This window comes from Gymnogyps californianus, chromosome 7 (genome assembly GCF_018139145.2).
Source record: "Gymnogyps californianus isolate 813 chromosome 7, ASM1813914v2, whole genome shotgun sequence".
Lineage (NCBI taxonomy): Eukaryota > Metazoa > Chordata > Aves > Accipitriformes > Cathartidae > Gymnogyps > Gymnogyps californianus.
Window position 1 is genome coordinate 26,327,231 of NC_059477.1, and position 21,031 is coordinate 26,348,261.

Genomic DNA, 21,031 nt, shown 5'->3' on the forward strand with positions numbered 1-21,031 from the left:
AGAAGCTCATGGGGTTACTGAGCAGAGAAAGCACCGGAGGCTGAGGAAGGCCCCATATGTCCCTGCCTTTCTCCTCCTTGGGCATCTATCTGCCTGCAGCCTCTGCGGCACACAGGATACAGGGGAATGGACCCATCTCTTGCTCAGGGAATACAGCAGTGCTGGAAATGCTGAAAGGGGAAGAAATACAGGGATGGGAGCTCCCTTTAGCCGTTATAATATTTAGGCAGGGCAATAGCAGCTGCCTCTCTTGCCTTCCAAAGAGCAGGACCCATCATCAGGCACAAACAAGCAGTGTGTGTCAGTGTGACACAAATAGGTGGGACCCAGAGACAGACAGATGCAGACCCTCGATGCCAGAGACCACAGATGCACTTGCACGCACTCTGCCTCTCCCTGAAGGCCAGTGCCAGGGGGTCTGGGCCAGCTCTGCGCCTGGTCACCCACATCTCCCTGACCAGCCAAGGCTTTCCTCTCTGCCCTTCCCTGGTGCCACTCTCCAAGCCGTGTCTTGTCTGGGAAAGATAAGACCGGGCAAATGAGTAACAGCCTGCCTATAGGCACCTGCTCTGTTGGCATCTTGGACAGACATGGGTGATGGAGGGTGGTGGCCCCTGTGTGTGTCCAGCTCAGGTCCACTGATCTCCCTGGCCCAGAGTGGTGCAATGGGAAATGGCACAGCTGGGCGCTGCCGGTGATCCCTGGTGCACGGTGTGTGGAGGAGTCTGCTGGTGAGTGAGCGCCTCTCCTGCCCTCCCAGCCAGGCACTCTGCACCCCAAGTGCCTGGGGGCTCCGCAGAGCCAGGGCAGCACTGGAGCCCAGCAAGGCTTCGCCTACATGTGCCGAAGTCCATCTAGTCTCTCCAGATCTCCTCCAGCCGCTGCAACCACAGACCCGCTTCCCCACCGAGGGGCTCTAAGGCAAGCAAGATCGGCTCTGGATCAGGACGATGGGCTCAGCGCCCTGGGCAGCGGGTCCTGCAGGCTGGGGGGACCCCCTGGGTGTGGACCAGGGCTGGGCTGGGTTGCGAGGCTGGGGAAGGGGCAGCACGGTCCGGGTCAGGCCCCGGAGTGTCCCCGCTGCTGTGGCCGGGGGATGAGGAAGCCGGGGGAGGGAAGCCGGCGGGGAGCCCGGCCGGGGCCCGCGGGAGGCAGGCCGGGCCGGCGGGGCGGGGGGCCGGCGCGGAGCCAATGGGGAGCTGGGGCAGGTGGAGGGGGGGTTAAAACCCCTCCCGGTGCCGGCGGGCGAGCGAGTGCCCGGGAGGAGGAGCGGAGAGGAGGGCTGCCCCCGAGGGCAGCCCCGCGGAGCGCGGCGCGGCGGGGCCCCGCGGGTGAATGCCCGCCGGTGCCGGGGCTGGCCCGGGGCTGCCCGGCCGGGCTGCGCCCTGGCAGGGGAGCGGCGGGGTGCCGGGGGCCCGGCGGCTCCGCACGGGGCCGGGCCATGCACAAGCCCATGGAGAAGTCCCAAAACTTCCGCATCGAGGCGCTCCTGGCTGAAGAGCCGGCGCGGAGCGCCTCCCCGCCGGGGCTGAGCCCCGGGAGCCCCGCGGCGAGCCCCGGCCCCGCCGGGCTCTCCGACACCCCGTCGCCGCGGGGGCCCCCGGCCGCCGCGCCCCTCGCCCCGGCCGGCTTCGTCCCCAAGCCCGGCTTGCTGCACCTCCCCGGCCCCGGGCTCGGCGCCCTGCCGGCCCTCTACCCTCCCACCGTGTACCCGCTCCCGGCCCTGGGGGGCCAGCACCCCGCTTTCGCCTACACCGGCATCCCCCACCTGCCGCCGCCCGGCGCGGAGCACCTGAAGGCGGCTGTCGCCGGCTCCTTCCCGCTGGAGCACTGGATCCGAGCCGGGATGCTGGTGCCGAGGCTCTCCGACTTCCACGGTGAGTGACCCGGGGACAGACCCTCCCGTCGGGCGGGACGCAGCTCTTGCCCCTTTCAACCCCCGGGGGCCCCCGCCGGCACAAAGGGGTGTGGGTCCCCTCGGGGACGGGGAGCTGAGGCTCTCCGAGGCCGCCCCTTCACGGCTCCCCGGCGGTTCGGGTCGGGAGCCCGGCGGGGGCGGCGAGCCCTCGGGGCTGACCCCAATGCGGGGCTCTTGCTGCGCCCAGACCCGCTCCCGAGCCAGGGCAGGTTTGGGGGTCCCATTGGCGGGGGGGGGGCAAGACCCGCGCTCCGGAAACCTCCGAGGGCTGCGGGCCCCCAGGAACCCGATCCGAAGGGCGAAGTCTCGCCCTACCCCGGCCCGGTGCTGCGGGACGGCCCCGAGGGCCACTGCCCGCCCCGGTGCCGGCAGAGCAGAGCCGCTCCCGGGCCGAGCCAGCCGCGCCGGCCCCAGCTGCCCGCCCCGCACGGCCGCCGCGGGCTCGTTGGGCTCCTCCCCGGCGGGAAGGAAACGAAAATAGAGAAGCGGCGGCCGGAACCGGCACCGGGAAACGAATAAGTCCCGCCCGGTGCGGTTGGGAACGAACCCGCCCGGGTCCCTGCGGCGGAGGCCGTCCACCGGGGCGGGGGCACGGAGGGATGGGCGGCCGGATCCGGCCCCCGGGCCGGGGAAGGGACGGGGCTCCGGGTCCCTGCCCGCCGCCGCGCTCGGCTCGTGGGGGCTAGGAGCCGGCTCGGCGGGGCCGGTGAGCCCGGTGCCGGCGGGAGCTGCGGGAACCGGGCAGCCCGGCAGCATGCTCGGCTCCAGCCCAGCCTCGGTCCCTCCTGGCGTGCAAGGAGGGTGCCGGCTCCGTCCACAGCCCCTTGCACGGTGGGCACGGCCAGGACTGCGGGCAGGCACCGGATCCTGCACTGCAGTGATGGGCTACGGGTGGGGAGGGTCCTGCAGGGCACGGACGGCACAAGGACCGAGTTCAGGCTCTTGTCCCACCGGGGACAGGCACTGGCACCCCTGGCAGAGTGACCCGGACCCTGCCCTGTGCTTGGGGTAAGCGGAGGTCTGGTCGCCGCAAAGACGGGGCCAGTGGGCAATAAACCAAGAGTGGCTTGTTAATAAACCCCCGGCGGAGTATCCGGATTTATTAGCTGAGTTTAGTGTCTTAATAACCTGGGAGACCATTTACAAAAAAAAAAAAAAAAAAAGCGGGATGAGTCAGTTAATTAATAAACTGGCTGGATGAATAATAGTGCAAAAATGGAGAGTTAACATGAAACATCCCATTCATTGCTCCTTCCTCAAATTACACCTGGGCAGGTTGAAGGGAAAGAGGCTGTTCCCTTCTCTGGGCTGTCTCCCTTTCCCTGGCTCTCCCCCGACTGTAGGATAGGTCCAGCTGTGAAGTGGTGGTTGCACCTACGGGTGCAGAATAAGCCTCTGGTGCTACGGGCTGTATGCGCTCTTCAAGCATGTCATTAAGAGCAGGAAAAAAAAAATCTCTATTTGTTGGGTGGTGAAACACCTTCCTGCTCCTCTGCAGAGGCCACGTTGTCCTCACTGAGTCTGGGTCTGTCGGTGTATCTCAGCATCCCAGTAGCTTCATGCAGGGTTGTGTTTCACCAGAGTGGGATCACACCACTGCATCTGCCCCTGTGGCCCTGAGTGCAGCTTCTGGCTGGGATAATGTAGAGATATTTGTGCATCAAATTTGCATTTGTGCATCAGCCCCATCCCTCTGAAGTTCAGGATCTGCTCCAGAGCTGGTTGTCTCCAAAACCCTGCTGAAAGTAGTTAAATCCCAAACCATGGGCATGAGAACAGCTTGTGGAGGGAGCTTTTGGGCTGTACTAGGACGCATGGGAACAGCATGTCAATGGGTCTTGTGGGAAGCACTGAGCTGGGCTGAGGGGGAGGAAAAGCAGTCTCTGACCCAAGTATTGCTTGATTGGGCCCTGGAGAGCCCAAAGCAGGGTAGAGCCAAGGGAGACACATGGAGGTGTAACAAGGATGCAGCAAAAGCTGCCAAAGCTGTAGATTTTTAAATCAGTGTGACCACTGCCCCAATCTGTATCCTTGCTGAAAGGTATTTTCTCCCAGTGCTGGGGAGCCCTTTGCAGTGGGGATTCTTTCTCTGCAGACTGTCCTGTTTAGTACTTCAGCAATTCTCCTGCTGTGAAACTTTTCTTGCTCCAGTTTGCTCCCAAGATTTGTCACGCCAAACACAGCAAATCACTATCCATTCTCTTTGCTTGCCTGGTCTGCACATGAGGAAGATCTGTAGGTCTCTTTCAGCCTTCTCCTTCCCCCACTACGCAGCCCGGCTGCTTCCATCTCCTCTGAGCTGGGTTTCCATCCTGACTGCTTTCAGGGTTTTCTTCCAAATGTCCCCGTCTCAAAGCACAGAGAGCAAGCTGGGTGCGGAGCTTGAGCTGATGCCTCCGTGAAGCAGAAGGATGAAGCTTTGTGCGTTTGCAGCTGCTCTACCTGCCTGTACCTCCCCATGAACATCACTTCTGACTTGGGGGACTTATGCTTAGCTTGGGGTCTGTTCTCCTCTCCACGCTTGTTCTCCCAGGGATCCTGCTCCCCTGGTCCTTGTTTCGTGTTATTCTCAACACCACGTAGACTGTGTCATCAGACCCTGTTCCTCGTCCATCTTCAGATCCTTGTTTCAGTCTGTTGGGAACATTTGGGTTCTCAAGTGTGTCCTCAGTCTTTCCTCTTGTGGGCTTGCTGCAGGGTCCGAAAGCAGGTCCCTTTGCAGCATGCCTTGTCCGTGTAGTCACCAGGAACGGCCCCACCTGCATGTTATGGCTGTGTCTGGGCTCATACTGCTGCAGTGTGCTGGCCATGGTGTGGGGACGGGGACAATGCCGTGGGTGTGCAGGGACAGGAAGGGGCACCTGCCTAGGACGTGCTGCCTGCACAGCCCTTCCTCGTTTCTCTGCGGAGGGTGGTGGGCTGGGCAGGAGCCTCCTGCTGTTGGCACAGGGCTCCTGGGCTGCCTGTGGTTCCCGGGTGCCCTGTCCCAACACCCAGCCTAGACAGATGGATGGACCTGCCTGGCTGAGGTTTCCAGGGTAATTGAGCACAAGTGTCCATGGTGCTGGTCATGTTTAGCTCTCCAGGTAGCAGTGGACAGGTAGCTGGAAGAGACAAGTCTGAAAGCCTCCTAGGATGTGTTCTGGGGCATCCCAGAGGGAGGTCACCCTTGTGATTTATTTATAAGGGATTCCAGGACTAAATCCTGGAATAGATTCCTTCTTTAGCTGCATGTATAGAGATGTTTTGCAGGCACGGTCTAGTTTGGTCTCCTGGGGACAGTCAGGGTGGGGGAAGGAGTGGGACAGCCCCTGAACCGAAGCTGCAAGCTCTGCGGGGATACATTGCACACACTCGCCCTCCTCTCACCTGCGTATGGGGAAGGTTGGATGCCAGGGAGATGGTCTGAGACAGTGGGTACCCTGAGGAACCTGGCCTGGACCTGGGTGCTGGGATTGCTCAGAGAAGTGCTCCTGCTGTGTTGCAAGCGGGTGCCGTGCCTTCCTCGCTAGCTGCCTCTGCGGAGCCGCAGCCAGCGCCTGGCTGCCTCTGCTGCAATGCGGAGTGAGAGGGCTGGGTGGGAAGGCCTGAGTGCAGGAGCAGGCATGCCCTCGCTGCAGCTGGCAGGGAGGCTGCCTGCCCAGGCTCCGCTGCTCCCAGCATGGGTCCCTGTCCTAGGGCTTTGAGCCCCTCCTCAACCACACAGGGCGAGCATTTGGCACCGGGGTGCCGTGCCTATTAGTATTTCTGGGAGCTGTGATTTATTTGCCCTGGCTATCAGCATGGAAATGCAGCTCAGCAGTGGGAGCCAAGTGCAGAGACCCGCCTCGGCAGAGAGTTGTAGGAGCGGGGAGCGGTGACATACAGCTGCAGACTCTCGGGAAGAGCAAAGGATTCCCCGTGGGGGACCTGATGCTCAGATGACTTTCCTGGGACGTTGCTTCTCTGCATCAGCCACTCACCACCTTGATGACTTGGAGCCCAGGCCAGATCCTGCCCGTAGCGGCGGAGAGCTGGCTGATGGGCTGTGCTGGGCTAGGAGAGCGGGCAAGACAAGTCATATCAAACTGCTTCAAAAAGCAACGCCTTCCGAGGCTCACCAGGTGCACAGTGGTTTGGCGTCAGCAGGAAACACGGGTTGGAAAACAGCTGGCAAGCAGCAAGCGGGGCTCAGTGGTGGAGCAAGCAAGGGGCAAGCAGAGGTAGCAAGTGCCCTTACACATGCTGCCCCATGGACAATGGTCAGGGCTGCTGGCAGGCCAGGAGAAGCCTCTGGTGATGGCCCTGATGCTGGTGAGACCACCTCTCCCTCTCCCAGCCCTGACATCTGGAGAAACACCTCCAAAGCAGACAGGGTGCTAATTTCCTCTCCTTTATCTGCCAGCCCACAAAGTTAAGTGAACTATAGCTAAACAAACTAAATTAAAACCAAGGGGGTTAATATCAACCTAGGATTACCCTTGTTATCAAGTAGACGGAACTCTATCAAATAAACCAACAATTCTTTATAAGCTTTATTTAATTATCCAGGAGGCAGCTGCCTTGTAGGGCTCCTGGCCTCAGAGTCGGAGGGTATTCCCGGCTCCAGGCCAAGCAATTTATTTACTGATATTGCAGCCAAATGCTGGGCACCCATCAGGGAGTCCAAGCCCTGCCAGGCTGAAGGGATATTGAGATGAGCTCTGATCCTGGATGTAGCACTGGAGGAGATGGCTGGGCAGATAGGAAATCCTTTAGCAAGCAAAGGTGTGATGCGGAGGCAGTCACTGGTCTTCTGGTAGGAGCTGGATAAGGGGGAGAGACTTCCCAAAGGGTTATTCTTTCTATGGGGTGCTAGTTGTGATGGGGATGGGTTCATAGCTCAGCTGGCACGGACCTGGGGAGGTGAGCCCTGGGGGGATACTTGCTGTGCATCCCTTGGGAGGATGCTGTGCATGTCCGTGTGACAGCCTGCCACGGCACAGGGCTGGACAGGCTGGAGCTACCAGCAGCCATGAGGCGTCTTTTCCTCTTTGCATGGGAAACTGGAATATACTTTATACCCTCAGACTCCACTTCCTCCTCCTCCCTGTGCTCCTTCCCCAGTGAGAAATTGCAGACCCTTTCCTTCCATACTCTCCCCATGCAAAGGAGCCAGGGCCCTTCAGGGAAGCTAACAGCAGGTCTGAGGCCAGAGACGTTGGTCATTCAGGTCCACGTTGACCTACTGCTGTGGGTGGCTGAAGGTCAGGTGGACCTTAAAGCTGTGTTGGTTTGGGCTCGCCCCATCTTGTCTGCAGGCCAAATCTTGAACAAGTCACGCCGGGGAGCAGTGGTGATGGATAATAGTAGCTGCTGAAGGGCGTATTGTCAGAGGAGGTCACAGGTTAGGTGGCCAGCCACACCTGTGTAGGCTGGGCTTTGGACTGGTAGTGGCTTGAACTGTATGACAACACCACAGAGGGGTCTGAGGGTTGTTTTTTTTGTCAGCACTGGGGCAGGAGGAAGGATGGGTTTCCTGGGAAGTCAGGGTCTGTCCAAGGTTTGTAATAGACACCACTGCACTGAGCCTGAATTGGAGACACTGAGATGGAGAAGCTGGGGCTGGCAGAGGGACTGTGCTCCAGCAGTTGGTCCCCTGCATTGGTAGTCATTTGGGATATATCCCATTTGGATTTATTTGGCTTTTGGGCAAACTTTCTATTCTTCTTTTCCCTGCTAGACCAAGCAGTCCTCAGCATCTTACCTGGGGAAGAATGAGTCCCTTGGTGGGGTGTTATTAAAGCAAGCTGCCTTCCAGCCTCCTCTGAAGCTGGACAGACTGAACTACCGCTGCTTTTGGGGTCGAGACTCACTTCTGTGCCTCCACGCTTCCCACATCTGTTTTTAGTCTGGCCACATCTGACCTTGCAGGAGGAGGCACAGAGGAGCCTTTCGGGGTGGTCTGAAGGATTTCTGTGCTCCCCAGGGCCAGGATGCAGTGCCCTAGGAGCTGAGCCCTGGGCCCTCTGCTTTGGGGTGGGGAATTCAGGCTGGGAATATGCTATTTCTTCACCCCTGGCAAAACAGCCTCCAGCTCCAGAAAGCACAGAAGTCCCAGATTACTGGATGCTGGGATGTGGGCACACCCTCTTCCCTTCTCTTTCCTTGAAGCAGCCTCTACAGACGATGCCCAGAAAGAGGACCTGCTCAGAGGGACCCTTCCCTGAACCCGGTACAGCCAACCTGCACAGTGCCGTCCCTGCTTCAGGGAGGGACTGAGGCACCGGCTGCCCCCGTGCACCCTCCCGTCTCTGGCAGCAAAGGGGGCTTGCTGGGTGCCACAATCCTCCGGCTGCAGGACGCTGCCTGGGGCTGCTTTGTATTGTGCTTCCCACGAACGCTGACTGAATGAATTTCCCCTCCGGTTCTTTCTGACGCATCTCTGGCCTTCCCCGCTGAGGAGCTGCAAGGGGTGTTAGCTTGGGCTGCCCCATCCCTGCAGTTGCTGGTCCCCATGGCACCTCCTTTCCTTAGCCGAGGGGAGCCTTCTTGGGTTTGTTTGGTCCCATGTCTCTGCCAAGGATTTGTACAGCCAGAGCATCCACGGCCAGCCAGAGCCAGACGGCAGCCGAGCTCTGCAGAGCTGAGCCATCTTTCATCTGACATTTGTATTTGTCCCAGAAATCTTTGGAGCCTCTCATTTGGTTTTAGCCTTGAAAATGTTTTGTGTGCAAAATAACGCACCGTGTGTGTGTCAGAGCCATCGGCACAGCATGCCTCTATTCAGTCCCTAGTTTAACTGGCCAGTGGCTGCAAGGTGGGTCCCGTGGGCTGTCTTTCCTGGCACTGTGGGGCTGCAGGTGCAGGAGGGGTTGTGTCCATCCCCGCTCCCATGAGGAGTTTGCAGAGCCCCAGCCCAGCCTGGGCTCTGCCTGTTTGACCCATCCCACCCAGCATCCAGGTACTTGGGATCAAACCCGGATCACGATCAGTTAATGCCCCCTTCATAAATTCCTGCCTCATGCGTCACCACTGTGTTTGTGAAGGGCTCGGTGGACACCTCAGGAGATGGGCAGGTCGGGATCAAAGCTGGAATCTGGGGGAGATAACGTGGATGGTGCCCCATGCCCTGCAGAGTGGGCAAGCCGGAGCAACCCTTGCCAAGCAGGGCATGTCTCTGGGGCCACGATGCTCCATCTCGCCCCCCCAAGACGCAGCAGCGGGGATGTGCCAAGGACCTTTCCCGTTAATGCCCCCCCCCGCCGCTGCTCCGGCACTTTGCTCCCAGCTGCAAACCTCTGGGTTTGATTGCCGCTGCGGTGCTGGGAGAAGCAGTAAAAGCTGAACCCCAGGGGGACAATAAAGCTGGCGGAGAGGAGATAAGCGGGGATCAAACACGGTGCGGCAGCCACCCCACGCTGGACTCTCAAAGGTCCCTTTGTTCCCACTGCCTCCTGATTCAGCGCCGCGCTGCCTTCAAGGGCTGCGGGCGAGATAGCGGGGCTCACGGGCAGCCCTGCCGCCGCAGCCCCTGGCAGTTGGGCAGCCACCTGCGTGGCCCGGCAATAAAAAAGGAGGATTCATTTCAGTCACAGGACTGATCCCAGTTGCACACCAAGGCCTGATAACGTATCTCGCTGGTTCCTATCAGCCAGGCAATAAAGCCATTATTGGGGTGGGAGATGATGGAAGAGACGCTCGCCTTCCTTCTCATCGTGGGCTTGCCGAGGGGACGTCCCCCCCAGCCCCGCTGTCCCCTGACCCCCGCCCTCTGTCTGCTCCGCAGCCACCCCACAGTCTGGCTTGATGGGGAAGTGCCGTCGGCCCCGCACAGCCTTCACCAGCCAGCAGCTCCTGGAGCTGGAGAACCAGTTCAAGCTCAACAAATACCTGTCCAGACCCAAGCGCTTTGAGGTGGCCACATCACTGATGCTCACCGAGACGCAGGTACCTTGGTCCTGGGGGGATGGAGCATAGCACCAGGCAGCTGCCAGGGAGGGAAGTCAAGGTCATGGTCAATGCTGATGCCCCTCACTTGGCTGCCATCAGCCCCACACCCCGCTGCCCCCATCAGCGCCCCTTTCCAGGGCATCTCCTGCAGAGCCCTCCCTGGTGGGCTCCAGGCTCTTGTGAAGGGCACCCCAGAAATACTGCTCCTCTTTTTACCCGGCACCCCCAACCTGGGTTTCAGAGCCTTCCTATCCCTCACCACCCTGTGGGAGGGCGCTTTTTGTGGGGCTAAAATTAAAACGTCCCCGTGCAGACCCTTGGGCATCCTGTGGAGGCTGGGCAGGGGGAAGGGAGCAGCCGCCCAGGTACTCCTCTCCCCATGACAACCTCAGCCTCCTTGCACAGACCCACAGCACCACAGCATGCCCCGCAACAAAGAGGCTTTGGGGGGACCCTCCATGCAGGGAAGGCGAGGGGGTGAGTGGGGACAGGATGGGGCAGGGGGACACACTCTCCCCTGGGGGCTCTTCCTCGGCAGGTGAAGATCTGGTTCCAGAACCGCCGCATGAAGTGGAAGCGGAGCCGCAAAGCCAAGGAGCAGGGGGCTCAGGCGGAGGCCGAGAAGCAACGACGGCTCAGCAAAGCCTGCGAGAAGCTGCTGCCCAGCGAGCCCCGGGGACAAGCTGCCGAAAGCCCTGAGTTCATGGGGTGCAGCCCTGGCTCGGCCTTCCTGCACCGCAGCACCACCGAGCTGGGCTACAGCCCAGACTCCTCCTGCTCGGGGGGTGAGGAGGAAGAGGAAGAGGACGAGATGGGTGCCACGGAGAGGAAGATCAGCTCTGTGTTGTGAAAGGCGGATGGAGCCGGCTGGGGAGAAGGGCCGGGCTGCGGTGTCGGGCGTCTCTTTGCTGGCAGACACAGACTGTGCCTGGGCGGAGCATGGGGGGCTGCAGGCACCTGCCCCCCTTTAACTTATGTGTGTTTGGATCCTATTTAACTCGTAATTATTCCTCTGTGTGTATCTGGGGGAGTCCCCACATTCCTCCCCTATAAAGCTGTTATCCGGATGCCTGTGCTCTTCCTTAGGGGACAGGAATCTCTGCCCCGCTCCTGCCACTGTGCTGCCCTGCCAGCATCCCTGGGGAACCGGGTGGGGACAGCAGACTTGCACAGCTGGCAGCCCGCTGGCACAGCTGGAGAGGAGAGACCCTGGACCCTCCTTTGACTGTGTACTGCCCCTTCCCTGCAGATATGACAGTGCCTGAAGCAGCGCATCCCTGTGTGGTGCCAGCTGCCCTTCCCCTTGGCGGCGTGAAGGGCTGGGAAGGAGGATGCCCCGGATGCGTGCCAGCCTGCCCTGCCTCCTCCTGCACCCGTAGCATCCCTGGTGGGGTCTGCGCTTTGCAGGGCAAAAGTAATCTGTCCTGCAAAGCAGAGCTGGTTAATTGGCTAATGCAGCGGTGCTGTTTTCCATGCTGTAATTGGCCTGGCTGCATTGGTGTGGCATTGCCCCGAAGTAAGGCGGGGACGGAGCCCTCCTGGGTTTGGGGAGGTGCTCAGGCTGTTTGTGAGGGCTCAATGCTGTGGTGAGCCCTCCTTTTCTCATGGCAGTGTCTGAACCCCTCTGAGTCCCTTTCTGGGCTCATTTCATGATCCTCTTGGGACCCTGCTCGCTCTGGCTGGGCTCAAATCAACCCCTGGTAGCAGGATGACAATGGACACGCTCTGCCACCTCCCTAGAAGCACTAGAGTTAAGCTCTGACCCCCCTTAAGCAAGCAAGCTGCCCTTGTCCTCAGGATGCTGGAGGGTCCTGGCAGACCCTATAGACCTCCCATGCTTCCTGCACACTTTCTGGGCCTCCCCTTGCGGATACTCAGACAGCCATGGAGGCAGAGGGACCAGCCCCGCAGTGTCCAGCCTCCCCACCCCGCCAGCCCGAGAGGGCAGCCCTGCTTCACTACCCCAGTGCGTGTAGGGCTGCAGGAGTGGGGCAGGCTGGGCTGGAATGCCCCGTTCCCTGGCAGGCCCTGGTGTCTCCCTCCTGGCCCATGTCCTGCTGTCCCCTCCTCTCTTCTCCTTGTCCCTGCCTGGGGGTGGCAGGGAGGGCTGCCTGCCCCCGGGACCTGCCTGTGGGGGTGGGAGCTGCCGAGGGGCAGCAGCCCCAAGGGAGCCCTGGGTCTCCTCCGGCAGCCGGTCAGTGAGGGATGGGACAGGTAAGCATTGGTGCGGGGCTGTCACACCTCGCAGGGCTGGGTAACACCTGGCAGCGGCTGGGGCTGCTATGGGACTGGGGGGCAGCACCCTGGGCAGGGGGACAGATGTGATGCTTTTGGGACAGAGGGATGGACAGGGGAAGCAGATGATGGGAGAGAGGAGCGTGGGAATTGACGGATGATGGATGGATGGACGGACGGACGAACAACGGTCCTGTGTGGGGTGACAGTGACCCTCAGTGGCTGCTACCAGCTCAGCAGCTTCCCCCTGGGTGTGTGGCATCCTCGGTGTTCAGGTCCCCTGTCCCCAGGCAACCCAGCCCAGGGCACGGCGGTGCCCCACTGCCCACGCAGGAGGTGTCCGGACCCCTGGCACTGCCCGGGGGGGAAGCTCTGGTCCTGGGGATGGTGCAAGGGCAGCCCTTGCTCCAAAGGGGTAGATGTGAGTCAGGGCAGGGGCTGGGCGCTGGGAGCCTGCAATGGTTGGCATAACATGGAGCAGGAGAGGAATAAATGTGGGGAAGGGGGGAAAAAAGACAGGGAGGGAAAGGAGGAGGGGAGGGGGAAGTAGGAAAGGATGGTACCCACTTCCCTGCCATTGCCCTGCGGGGACAGCAGGGCAGGAGAGACCCATCGCCACAGGGGAGCTGGGCCCCCGCCCCCAGCAGGCACACAGGACTGGTCACTGAGATGCTGGCAGATGCCAGGCCATGCCTGCAGGAGCCTTGGGGCCAAAGACATCTATCACCCGATGTACAACCTAGTCCTCCGGCAGCGGGGGAGCATGGAGAGGACCACAGGCTGGAGCTGGGCACACTGGGGTGGGGTTGAGGTGGGGGGGACAGGGATGGCAGGGGCAGAGAGGAAAAGGAGAGATGGAAAGCAACAAAAAAGAGAGTGCCAGGAAGGAGGGGGGGAGCTGAAGGGATGTCACAGACTTAAAACGTTCACCTTGATGGGCCGTGACAGGTTTAATTTCCAGAGTACAACCATTAAAGTGATGGATGGGAGGCGTTCATCTCGCGCTTGGCGCACACAGGCCCACCGTGGCTGCAGGAGCGTTTGTTTTGTTGCTGTTATTTATGAGGTTGTTTCTGCAGGAGCCAGGCACTCATCCAGTGCTGGGGGGACAGAGGAGGGGGCACGATTGATGCCAGAGGAGTTGGGGTGCTGATTTACAGCTGCTTAGCCGGATGACTCATGTTGTAAACATCAACAAATGCCATTAAAGCTGCATCTCCTTCCTGTCTCTGCCCTGGCACCCTCCCCATGCTGGGGGATGTGGCCAGCCCTGCTCTCCACCACGCTGCAACCTGTGTACCCTGGAGGGGCTGTCTGGCCCTCTGCACTGTGGACACAAAGGTGTATGTCCTGAGGGCCATCCAGGGCACTGGGAAGATGCAGGAGTGACCCACGGTAGTGGTGGTGCCCCATGGGGATGATACCTGGGATACCCGATGGGCTTGTGCAGCCAGGGCTCCCCAGCCTTTGTCCCTCTGTCCCTTTGCCGGTCTCGGCCCCATAACTTGTTTTGGCAACGGTCACAACTTGTTATTTGTGTCACCAATGCTCCAAGGAGCTCGGAGTGACCTGGCCCTGTTAAGGCGCCACCTCATCCTGATGCCAGCACTCTCCAGCCTGCTGCACCCCATGCCCCCTCGCCCCGCCAGCATCCCCACCTCTTAGCCCTGCACCCTCCTCACCCACCCATCCCGCGCACCCACGTACTTCATGGCACCCTCTTTGCCGACTCAGCTTTGCGCCTGTCTCCCTCCCCTGCACCCATCCTCATCACCCCTCTCCCCTGAGCTCTCTCCTGCACCCCTCCACCTGCCCCCTGCATCCCCTGCACCCCTCGGGCTGCCACCCGCCCCCCTCCATCTCCCTGCCCCTGAACTCCCCCGTCTCCCCCTGGTCCCCATCTCCCCCTGCACCGTTTCCCCCCGCCATCTGCCCCCTGCTCCCCTTCACCTGCCCTCTGCCCCCCCGTTCTGCCCCCCGCCCTCTCCCTACCCTGGCCCCCCGCCATCTGCCCCGCTCTGCGCGTCCCTCTGCTGCCCCCTGGCGGCCGCCGCCGGCAGCCGTCGCGGCGCCCTGCGCGCGGATTGACCCGAGGCGGCCGCCGTCGTTGCTCCGGGAGACACCGCCGCTGCCGCCGCCGCCGCTGCCGCCGCCGCCGCGTCCGGTCTCCATAGCAACACGGGCCGGGGCCTCGTGGCGCTGAGCGGCCGGGACCGGGCCGGGCTGGGGCCGGCCGGGACCCGAGGTGGCCCGGGTTCTCGGGGGTCGGGCTGTGCTGTGCTATGGGGCCGGGCTGTGTGCTACAGGGAGCCGGGCAGGGCTTGAGGGGCCCGGGCTGGCCGTGTGGGCCCGGGGCGGCGGCGGTGGCGCGGGGCCCAGGCTCTGCTCCGGGGGCCAGGCAGGGTTATAAAGGACTGGGCCGTGCCCCAGGGAGCTGGGCAGGCTCTTGCTGTAGGGAACAGGGCTGTGCCACAGTCATCTATATAGGGTTTTGGGGGGCCAGGCAAGGCTAAACAGCAGGGCTTTGCTATACTGGGCTCTGTGGGTCTATAGTGGGCCGGGCAGGGCTGTGCTATAAAGGCCCGAGGAGAGCTCTGCTACAGGGGGCTGAGCTGTGAGTGACGTGGGGGTCATGGTCTGTGCCAAGGAGGCTGCTGAGTGCAGGGCTGCGGCAGCTGGGGGACAGTGTGGTCTGTGGAGAGGGTTGGACTCAGCTGGCAAAAAGGGGACGCTACTGGGGACACTGCAGCCCCTGCAGGGAGGTGTGCCACCCTGAGCTCGAGGAGGAGTCGTTGGGTCTCTGGAAGAGCCCAGGTCTTGGCAGCAAAGACTATCTGGGTGCAGGAGCAACGTGCGTGAGGACTTTTTCGTCTTGTTTTTCAGATGCTTGCTCAGGTGCATGGCGAGCCCCAAAACTCTGACTCTTTTCGGAAGCTGTGCTGTGGCTGTGTCAGGAAGGTGAGTGGAGGAACAAAGGGTGCCATTGTCGTGGGTGGATTTACTGGCAGGGCAGGGATAGGAGGAAAACAAAAAGCTCTTTAGCCTTTGCTTCCCTCGTTCATGACATCCTTTAGTATCTGTTGTTTGGGCTGTGGCCAGGAGGTGTCCCCTCTGGACTCCTGGAGCAGGGCTTTTGGTGACTCCTGGAGCTTTGTTGTAGGGTGACTCCTTCCGTCCTTTGCCAGAGTCAGAGACTTTTAGTGTAGAGAAATAGCTGTTTGAGTGATTTCTCCTCCCTCCCAAACTGCTAATGTCCCCGTTGCAACTCCCTAAGCTGTCTGCAAGAAAGGCAAAGAAGAAAGGCGTATTCTGGGGCATTGAGGTGGCCGAAACACTCAGGTGGCGTGGCTGGGAACTTGGAAAAGAGGTGATCAAACATCTGATCTTGAAAAATGTTCATGAGAAAACCCAGAAGCTGAGCTACAGGTGCGTGGGAAGTTTCTTTCTCCTTCGTACTCCGCACACTCTCACTGCATCTTCATCCCTCCTGCTGTATCAGTCACATTAGCACCTTTTCTTGGATTCATCTGCACTCTCTCCCCTTGGGCATTGTGCTGGAGACAGTGCGTGCACACTTGTGTAGCAGGACAGAAACCTGCTAATTCAGAAGCACAGCCCTTGTTCCTGGCAGGAGTATTTTAAATGAAATGCCTTTTTTTAAATTCTGTTTTGCTGATACTTCTGTCTGTGAGGCATTTCCAGTCTAGTGAGATTTTAACTGTGGATGTATGCCAGCCAGTCACGAGTGTGTCCTAAAACCATTGCTCCCGGGAGTCCTACTGGATGTTGAGCCACTCCAGCACTCCCTGTGACCCTCCCTGCTCTGAAACTCAAATGTTTCTGCCAAATGTGTTTTGCTTATGCTGCGTGGCCTGGGAATGTAAACTGTTGTTCAAGGAAGGGGTAGGTACTTAGAGCTGGGAATGGGTTTCCAGGACACCTGCGTTCTGTCCCTGTTTCTGCTAATTTGCTACTAAGGTACCCTTGGGGTCAGGTGTGCAAAGTGCTTCTAATTGTGGGGTCTGGAGGTTTTGATTCTTTGTTCTCTTTTCTGCTGTCTAACTTAGCAACAGCTGTATGGCCTCAGACAAAATCTCTTGTTTTGATTTCATTATCTAGATGTCCCTCCACGCGATTCTTCTTCACTGTTTTTCCACAGCCGATCACTCTGAGCCCTGGTATGTCCTTAACTCTGCCCATCGTTTTCCGGCCCACTGAAAAGGTAAAGTGGCAACATCATAACTGCTCTCAGTGCTCAGGCTGGCTTCCAGGGGGCAGTGGGCCTCTGCCTCTCTTGTCCTTTCTGATCTGTTCTCACTTGAATGAATCTGTCCTTAGGGAAGGTTCTAGCATAGAAAGACTGGGCAGTGTGGCCTTCCTGCTCTCCCCACATCTTCATCACCTGCGGCAGCCCTAACCCCTGAGTTGTCTGCAGAGTCTGCCAATAGTTATGAGGGGATCCTCACAAAAAGCATTCCCGGTTTTCCGTGTGCTGCTTCTGGCCATGAAATCAGTAAGATAAGGTGCTTGAACTGTCCACACCTGGTTTGATCCCAGGGAGCCTCAGCTGGGTGGTTTTAGTGCAGAACCCTGGGTTGAGGGACTCGCTCTCTGCTTTCTTACAGCAGACCCCAAAGCCTGTACATTGAAGGGCTACTGATTTTCTACAAGGGATATGTTAAGGGCCTCCCTTCTTTTGAATGGGGTGGGTTTCTTTAAGCTTTATTTTTAACAGCAGTGATTTTTTTTTTTTTTTTTACCCGGCCCCTTTTCTTGATTTTCAGCTTGTTCCTGGTGTCTGTCTTGGCTCTGAGTGTTGATCTCTGGCTCTTGTCCGCAGCTGTATGTCTTTGATGTGAACCTCAGTCCTAGCCATAGACTGCGATCATTGGGTGGGTTCCCAGTACCCTGCTCTCTTAGTATCATGATTTCCTGATGACTGCTCAGTGTTCCCTTTATGAAATAAGCTGCTGGCCTTGTTCCATTTTCAGTGAATAGTTTGTCTGCACTGCATCAATTGCTAGGGTAGAAGGCTCCCTGTCTTAGAGAGAGCAAGGACTATGTGTGCTGCAGTGCCCAAGGTCTCTCCTTACCTGTATAAGTGGTACTCAGGAGAGGTGATGATTGGGGAGCATGGAAGACACATATCTTGCAATTCCTTCTATCTTAGCTGGTTAGCAGATGTCCTGGGGCTATTTGTACACAGTGCTGTCAACGCTGCATCTTTAAGTTGTATGTTATCTGCTTAGGTCTCTAGCTGACAAAGCACTTAATCAAAGGCTAATATTTCTGTGCTTGTCGAGCTCAAAGAAAGGTTGTACGTGCTTCAGTTTAGCTGAGTTGGGATCTTGAAAACACTGAAAGAAATACATCTGCATCGAAACAAATCAGGTGAAAAAAATGTGGTCTTCAGCTGCTCTGTCTGAGGGTGTTTGTGTGTTCCCTGACAGTGAGGAGTATGCCTGAGTACCTTACTCATTGCCTGCCTTTTCTGAGTGCTTCATATGCTCTCTGTCCTGCACAGAGGCCTCCCCTGGTGCCTCTGTCACCCCAACACTCTCGCAGAGGTGAAGGAGATGGGTGTTCATGGGTAGAGCTGCAGTACCTGCAAGATGGAGCCCATCTAACTGCTGTCTCCCCTTGTTTTTCTGTGCAGAGGGAGTACGAAGACAGCATCTGCTTTAAGAAGGCTGAGGGTGAGTTCTCTGTCACCCTGCGTGCTACGCTTCCGCGCCCCTGTCTGTCCTTCCCAGCTGCTGTCCAGTTGCCTATCTGTGCTGTCCACAATGTCACAGAGACAACATTCCCTGTGCGCAACGTTGGGTGAGTGAGACATGGCTGGGCAGACCCTCTTTCTGTTTTGTCAGGACTCTCCAATGAATGCAGCTCATTCCAGTTGTTATTAGATCTGCTGGCTGCCTTAACAGGCAGCAGATCTCTGCCTCCTCTGAGGTCATGGCAGAAAAGGCAGTAGAAATGGTAGTACAGGTCAGATGTCACTGTGGGCACATCTTGCCACCTCACATCTGTACATTTCCAGCATACGCTGAGAACCATTCACGCACAGGAACTACTTGGGGACCAGCGTGGTGTCCCGCTGAGAACATCCCACATTGACAGGAGAGGCCTGGGCTTCTAGTTAATCAAAGGCAGCCTGCACAGCGTGAGCAGGGAGAGATGAGCTATGAGCTGGAAACATTTTAGTTTTTCTGTTACCTGACCTCTCTTCCCTCGGCACAGGAATGCTGTAGGGATGGCAGTGGAGTTGCTTGTGCTTGAGCCAACCTCTTTGATTTGGAGGCAGGCAATACAGAAGTTGGAGAGTCTCTCCAGTGCCTGCTCTTAGGTTCATGGAGCTGCCCAAAGCAGTGGCAGTATTCTGTGGCTTGGAGTCATCATTTAGGAGCAAAGATGCTCCTAGTTACCAAGGACTGTCTTATTTTAATGAGGGAAGGACAGTAATTCAGGCAGTATTGTAGAAAGGAGTGCAGTGAAGAAGTTTCCAGGCAAGGAGGAGGTGAACTTCCAACCATTTACAGTGAGAGGAGAATAATCTTTACTAGTTGGAAAATGGCCTGTGCTCCCCAAAGCAGTCAGCTGATGCGGTGGGAGGGTGGAAAGGACAGAGGGCACATGTACCTTCAGCAGAGCAAGGTATCAGCCAGAGACCATTTCAAGTGATTCATTCTCCCCTTAGAGAAATCATTTGTGCTGACTGAGAGGTCCAGGGTGGTAGAGGATATGGATGGTAAGTAACACACAGCTTGGAATCAATAAAATATAAAAAGCTGATGGTATGTCATGTTCGTTGCACAAATCAAACAAGCAAAGGGAGTTCTGGAGAGTTGAATGAGGTATTGGGAAAACAGCTCAGTCCTCTCTTCTCACCTGGGCATATAACAGAGGAACAAATGTTCATTTGGAATTAAGAAGCAGCAAATTTAGATACAGGAAAAGCAAATACTTCATTCTGGAGCTGATTTGTTTGCTATGACAGGATGAGGCTGAGAAATTTTATGGCCATTAATAAAGTTCTTAGATGTAATAGCTAAGATTCATTAAAGTGTGAACAGAGTGTTTGCAGAGACTAGAGATAAATTTCTTCCCAGCATCACATATTTGGCCAGGTGCATTACAGATTCTGCCATTCAACATTGGTTGCTTCACGTCCTAACTGAACAAACCATTGGGAAAGGTCCATCCTATGCGTGACTGCACAGGCAGCAAAGAATCCATTCATCTACTTAAAACATATCTCCATTTCCTAGTGATCTTGTTACTGTGTTTGCCTGGGAGACACCAAGCCCTTTCTACATGATTCCTGACTGTGGCATGCTGAACCCAGGTGCTGAGTGCATGGTCAAGGTGGTCTTCCAACCCACAGTGGCTATGGTGTATGATGTGGCAGCAACATGCTGGTATGGAGGTGAAGAGAAACAAAAGAGGACTATCCAGCTAAAAGCCCTGGGTGAGTCTTCCTTGCATTTAACACTCAAAGAAGTGTGTATCATCCCTAACTGTGGAATAGCATTCCACAGGGATACACGGAGGTGCTGTGCTCTGAGGCTGTGCCACAGTTGGCTCAACCCACTGATGAGCAAGCGAAGCCCGTGGTTTGAAAGTGTCCTGTGATATTCTCTAATGTACTCTTGTCAATATGGAAGCATGATCTGAAGAGACGCAGGGTCCAATGTGCCCTGCGGCATACTTTGGCCAAACCAGCGTTTCTGGAGCCTGCTTAAGGTGACAGAGGGGAAGAAAAGAGAGGAGTTCATTGGCACAATGCAAAAACCTCCAGAAACTCCTGGTCTTGTCTGCACTCAGTCTCTCCTGTCTGTCCCTGCTAGACAGAGAGCCAGAAGGAAATTTCTAAAGCTTTCTGGATGCAAGCTAGAATAAGCAATGGTTTCATTAGCAAGTCCTTGCCTGAAGTGCCTTGTATGGCCACTGACAAACAAAAGATGTGACTCTGAGTTTAGTAAATTAGGGCTGGAAGGGAGCTTATTTGATTGAAAGCAGGGCCAACTTTGAAGGTAGATCCAACTTCAGAGTTACCTGAGGTTGTTCAGAGGCTTGTCCAGTTGAGCGTTGAATATCCAAGGATGGAGATTCCACCTCTCTTTCTTAACTCAGTATATTATTCCTTTTAACAGCCAAATACCCCTACCTGCGGGTGAGTGTGACAGGGGAAGAGTATGAAGGTGTACAGCCTGGAAAGTTTCAGGATGTGCTGTGCTTTGGATCAGTGCCAGTGGGGACAACTGTGGAGAAGCGTGTAGAAATCTTCAACATGTCTGTGGTACGTGGAGAGGGAGACTACTTCTTGTGAGAAGTTGGCATGCTGGCACATTTCACTGGTATATGCGGTCTTGAGTATCTCCCTTAATGGTGTGAAAATAACCCAAGTGGGAATGTGAATAAAACAGAGATGATGAGCCTTCCCCTACCAACCAGGCCATTCACCCTTGCCTTCCAGCTACGGTGCTAGCAAGTCATCCATTTGCAGCATGGTATGGCAGTTCCCGCCTGCTTCCCGCTGTGCTTGGTCCAGATCAGGCAGCCACCGTTGTCCTTCACATCCTGCAGCTCTCCTGCTCACCCTGGATAAGCCCATCAGTCCTGTGTGGCAGTCTCAAATTGGTGTGCGTGTGTCCTAGGCAGCTGATCGATCTTCTGCTGTCCTCAGTGGACTGCAACCTGTGAATTGCTCTCAAAGTCAAGTGGGCTGCATTTGAGCACCTTGTTCTCTGTGCCAGCTGAGCCCATCCCAGCCTGTTAAAAGATGGATGTACTCAGAGACTGCTGACATGGATGACAGCAGTGCTGACTCCTCCACAGGCTCTGCAACTTGGGAGTGGCAAAGACATACTCATTTGTTGTACTGTTATTATTCACACTGCAATGGTGCTCAGCATCTGCAGGCAAGGATCAGGACCTTCTTTTAAGGGGCTTGAGGAAGGCATCAGA

At 57.4% G+C, this 21,031-nt stretch overlaps 2 protein-coding genes across 2 annotated transcripts in view; both read left to right on the forward strand.

Annotated features, from left to right (window-relative positions):
* The first annotated feature begins 1,393 nt into the window (after window positions 1–1,393).
* LOC127018629 (motor neuron and pancreas homeobox protein 1-like) lies at window positions 1,394–10,889 on the forward strand. The gene is made up of 3 exons (XM_050900346.1): window positions 1,394–1,877; window positions 9,666–9,826; window positions 10,368–10,889. The coding sequence occupies exons 1-3, from the start codon at window positions 1,442–1,444 to the stop codon at window positions 10,677–10,679; spliced, it is 909 nt and encodes a 302-aa protein (XP_050756303.1). The 5' UTR covers window positions 1,394–1,441; the 3' UTR covers window positions 10,680–10,889.
* A 4,056-nt stretch (window positions 10,890–14,945) lies between these two features.
* Window positions 14,946–21,031, forward strand: part of CFAP65 (cilia and flagella associated protein 65) — a 34,183-nt gene continuing 28,097 nt past the window's right edge. The window contains exons 1-6 of the mRNA XM_050900093.1: window positions 14,946–15,022; window positions 15,339–15,490; window positions 16,184–16,286; window positions 17,721–17,887; window positions 19,333–19,532; window positions 20,218–20,363. Of these exons, the coding sequence (XP_050756050.1) occupies window positions 14,948–15,022; window positions 15,339–15,490; window positions 16,184–16,286; window positions 17,721–17,887; window positions 19,333–19,532; window positions 20,218–20,363 (843 nt within the window). The 5' untranslated portion in view covers window positions 14,946–14,947. The remainder of the gene's footprint in view (window positions 15,023–15,338; window positions 15,491–16,183; window positions 16,287–17,720; window positions 17,888–19,332; window positions 19,533–20,217; window positions 20,364–21,031) is intronic.